Here is a 4,442-nt window from a genome sequence, read left to right as displayed (position 1 = left end):
GTAAATGTACCATATCCTCATTATCCATTCATCTTCAGGTTGAAAGACATTCTTAGCTATCATGAAAAGAATAGCAAGAAACATGGATGAGCAAGTATCTCTATAGTAAAATACAAAGTTCTTTAGGTACATGCCAAGGAATGGCATAGCTGGGTCATATGGTAGGTATATTTTTAGGTTTTTTTATTTTTTTTGGTCTTTTTTTAATCAGGGAAATTTTTGAATATGAGCCAGTTTCTCCATGCCTTCCTCCACCATCAGACAGAAGTTGTAAAGTACCCATCTAACAGAACTTGATAAATAAATGTCTGTGCATTTCTTACAGAAGAGCCTGACAGTAAATGTCAGTTATTGTTATAAGGGTTTTTTTTTTTTTGTCTTTTTGAGACAGAGTCTCCCTGTAGCCCCAGCTGTCCTGGAACTCACTATGTAGACCAGGCTGGCCTTGAACTCACAGAGATCTGCCTGCCTCTGTGTGTGCCACCATGCCCGGCTATTTTTAGTTTTTTTAAAGAATTCTCCACACTGATTTCCTTAATGGCTGCAGAGCTTGTAGTTATATCAGTAGTAAATGAGAGTTCCCCCTTCCCCCACATCCTTGCAAGTATTTGTTATTTGATTTTTTTATCTTAGCCATTCTGGCTGGGGTAAGATGAAATCTTCAACTAGTTTTAATTTGCATGTCCCTAATTACTAAAGATTTTGAACATTTTTAAAGGTATTTCCTAGTCATTTTTATTTCTTCTCTTAAGAACTCACTGTTCAGATCTGGAGCTCATTTTTCAATTGGGTCATGTGTTTTATTGATTAGTTTTAGAGTTCTTTGTATGCTCTGGAAATTAATCCTCTATCAGATGTATAGCTGGCAAAGGTTTTTTTCCCAGAGTAGATTTCTTCTTCAATCAGTTGGTTGTTTCCTTTACTGTACAGAAGCTTTTGATTTAATGAGTTCCCATTTGTCAATTTTTGGTCTTAATTCCTGAGCAAATTAAGTCTGATTTAGAAATTCTTTTTCCAACACCAATGTCTTCTGATTAACGCCTGTGTTTTCTTCTAACAACTTCAGCATTTCAAGTTCACACTCATGTCTTTAATCACTTTTCAGGTTATTTCTGTACAAGGTTATAGATATGGGTCTAATTTCATTGTTCTGCACACAGAGATGCAGTATTACCAGCACCACTTGTTGGTGATCCTGTCTTTGTTCTAGTATGTGTTCTTGTCACTTTTGTCAAATATTAGGTGGCTGAAATTGCATGCACTTATGTTTGGGTCTTTTGTTTCATTAATCTACATGTCTGTTTGTAACATTACCATGCTGGTTTTGTGACTATAGCTCTGTAATACTGTGTGAAATTTGATATAGTGATCTCTCTGGCATTACTCTTTTTGCTCAGAGTTGCTTTGACTATCTGGGGTCTCTTGTAATTCCATATGAATTTTAGGATTTTTTTCAATTTCAATTACTTTTCCAGATTAACATATTCATTTGTGTTCTTTCTGGTTTTTTAATGCAGGCATTTAGAGCTATAAATTTCCCTCTTAGGACTGTTTTTAATATATCCCAGATATTTTGTTGTGCTATATTTTTATTTAGTTCCAGGAATATTTTTTTGGTTCTTGCTGTCTTCTTTGACATACTCATCATTCATTGATTGAGGGGGCCTGAGGCCGAGGACAGGGCAAGATGGCGCTTAGAGGAAACGGCCAAGGCATGACCAGACTTGTTTTGAAGAATCGCTGATTGGCTCCTGCCATTTCCGTGAATCTTGGCAGCACATGATCACTTCGTGAATGCTATGCTGTGCTATGGAGAGGAGACTGCATGCTCAAGTTGACCTTTAACATGATTGGACACTTGGTTGGGGAGGAGATTTTCCTTTGTGGTTTTTGCCTTCATAATCCCTGCAACATCTGGAATAAATGAGTTCCTGCTTGACTGGCTCCCTGTTGCATCTGATTGTCTCCCGGGGAGGCTGCAGGTAACGGGTGGACAGCTCACCTCCCTTCCCCAGCTCCTGTGTCGGGGCAGGACCCCCGACATCTGGTGCCCAACATGGGGCTCGACCACTCGGACTGCTGCGGGAGCTGATCGCCGGGGCTAATTGGGTGAGTATCGAGGGAAGTGAGACCCCCAAGAGATGGGTAATGCAACGAGCAAGAGTGAGGACCCGGTGCTCATGGTGCTGAGACACATGTTGAGATCCAGGGGGTTAGAACAGTCCGATTCCTTGTCAAAGAAGGTCTGCGTCTTGGAGTGTCGAGGGAAGTAGACCCCCAAGAGATGGGTAATGCAACGAGCAAGAGTGAGGACCCGGTGCTTATGGCGCTGAGACACATGTTGAGATCCAGGGGGTTAAAACAGTCCGATTCCTTGTCAAAGAAGGTCTGCGTCTTCCCCATGATCTCAGCCCTTAAGTCATATTTTCAACCCTATCTGACCCCCAGGCATACCGCAGGGGAAGACCAATGGGTCACGTTTGATGAGGAGAGAGCCCAAAGGTCAAAAGTGAAACTAAAGCACATGCTATGGAGAGATCTGGAAAGGGGGAGTGACGAGAGTGGGGGAGAAAAAGGGGGGACCCTGGGCAGTCGGGATGAAGATGAGGGAGAGGAGCCCTCCACTCCCATGGGACTGGTCCAGGCTTTCCCCATAAACATCAACCCTGGACCCCAGCACCCGGCCGCCTGGTACCCTTGGGAGGCTAAAGATCTTAAAGAATTAAAGAAGGCAGTGGCTGAGGATGGCCCTGGGTTCCCCTGGGTCAACACCCTTCTCCAGGGCTTGGTATATCAGCCCTGTATGGCCAAAGACTGGATGGATCTAGCCTCTCTGCTCCCAAGGGACTGGTACAGGCTTTCCCCATAAACATCACCCCCGAACCCCAGCGCCTGGCTGCCTGGTACCCTTGGGAGGCTAAAGATCTTAAAGAATTAAAGAAGGCAGTGGCTGAGGATGGCCCTGGGTTCCCCTGGGTCAACACCCTTCTCCAGGGCTTGGTATATCAGCCCTGTATGGCCAAAGACAGGATGGATCTAGCCAAGGCAGTCCTCCCTAGCCCCTTGTTTATTAAATGGGTGGCACTATACTGAGAGGAATGTCAGGTCCAGGCAGAAAATAACTGTGCCGCCAACCCCCCTGTCCCTATCACTTTCAGTATGCTGACAGGGACTACAGAGGCTTTTGCCACGGGCACCCAGCAGCAGCACTTCCACCACCGTATATGGGACAGGTCAGGGCCCTCAGCCTCAAGGCCTGGCATAAGTTAGATACAGGCCCTACAGAGCCACCCATATAGGGGCTCCATCAAAGCTCAGGGGAGCCATTACATGAGTTTGTAGATAGGGTTGAAAAGAGTCTAAAGAGAAAGTTTCCCCCTGGGCCACTCAGAGAACAGTTCGTAAAAATGCTAGTATGGGACGGTGTGAACACCAACCATAAGGTTGCCTGCGTGGGGTTAAAGGACCATTCCACGAGCAGCTGGGTCATGGCCTCAAAGGACATAGGGACCAAAACAAAGGTGACCGAGGCTATGGCCGCGGTCCTCAAGACACAGACAGAGGCTCTAGCTAGAGCCTTTAGAGAAGCACTCACAGAACTTGGGCTGCAGGATAGGCACCCCAGGGCTGAGGACCAGAGATGTTTTGGGTGTGGCCAGCCCAGACACACAAAGAGAGACTGCCAGCAAGGGAAAGCCCCTCTCAAGGTGGAGGGGAACAAGCTCAGGGCCCCATGCCCATGCTGCCACAAGGGGTTTCATTGGAAAAAGGACTGCCGGTCTAGGTATGATGTGGAGGGCAAACCTTTAAACTAGGTTTGGGGCAACCCTCAGCCCCGTCACCAAAAGGGGGAGGGTGCACAGGCCCTGGAGGGCCCACAGCCCACTGGACGGTCCCTATCATCCCAGGGCTCTGCCCTAAGATAGACATCTTGATAGATGGGCAGTTTCTGGGATGTTATTGACACCAGGGCAGATAGGACCATCCTGAGGAAGGAAGAAGTCCCCGGAAGGTGGCCCCTCGAGACTGGCACACAGGTGATGGGTGTCGGCGGCACCATGCGATCATGGGAGCTTAAGAACTGGCTTTTCTGACAGGACCCAGATGGTACTAAGGGGGAGATCAGACCTTTGGTAGCTGAGGGGCTTTCCTACAACCTCTTCGGGAGAGACCTCCTGGGGGGCAGATACTTTTGTGACCACGGACAATAGGGAGTTTATTAAGGGGCTCCTTGATGATGAGGAAATGAACAGGGTTAGACACCCCCTTGACCACCTCTCAAACTACAGGTGGGAGGAGTCCGAGTCTCCCCGGGTCCACCCCCAATCCTAGAGGCTGCTGTTCCTGAAGATCCTGCAATCCGATGGTCCCCAGGGAGCCTGGTTTGGGTGGAACAGTGGCCCTTGCCTGAGACAAAGCTCCAGGCTTTGAGGCATATTATA

The 4,442-nt window shown here is 47.2% G+C and overlaps 1 protein-coding gene across 1 annotated transcript in view; it reads left to right on the top strand.

Annotated features, from left to right (window-relative positions):
• The first annotated feature begins 2,284 nt into the window (after positions 1-2,284).
• LOC103732981 (mas-related G-protein coupled receptor member X1-like) overlaps positions 2,285-4,442 on the top strand; it is a 41,717-nt gene continuing 39,559 nt past the window's right edge. Inside the window, exons 1-2 of the mRNA XM_008831715.1 lie at positions 2,285-2,691; positions 3,159-3,233. Of these exons, the coding sequence (XP_008829937.1) occupies positions 2,285-2,691; positions 3,159-3,233 (482 nt within the window). The remainder of the gene's footprint in view (positions 2,692-3,158; positions 3,234-4,442) is intronic.

Source organism: Nannospalax galili, unplaced genomic scaffold (genome assembly GCF_000622305.1).
Source record: "Nannospalax galili isolate Female #2095 unplaced genomic scaffold, S.galili_v1.0 scaffold615, whole genome shotgun sequence".
In the NCBI taxonomy this organism is placed as follows: domain Eukaryota; kingdom Metazoa; phylum Chordata; class Mammalia; order Rodentia; family Spalacidae; genus Nannospalax; species Nannospalax galili.
Note: the sequence above shows the minus strand (reverse complement) of the source record. Positions and strands in the feature narration are given on the sequence as shown.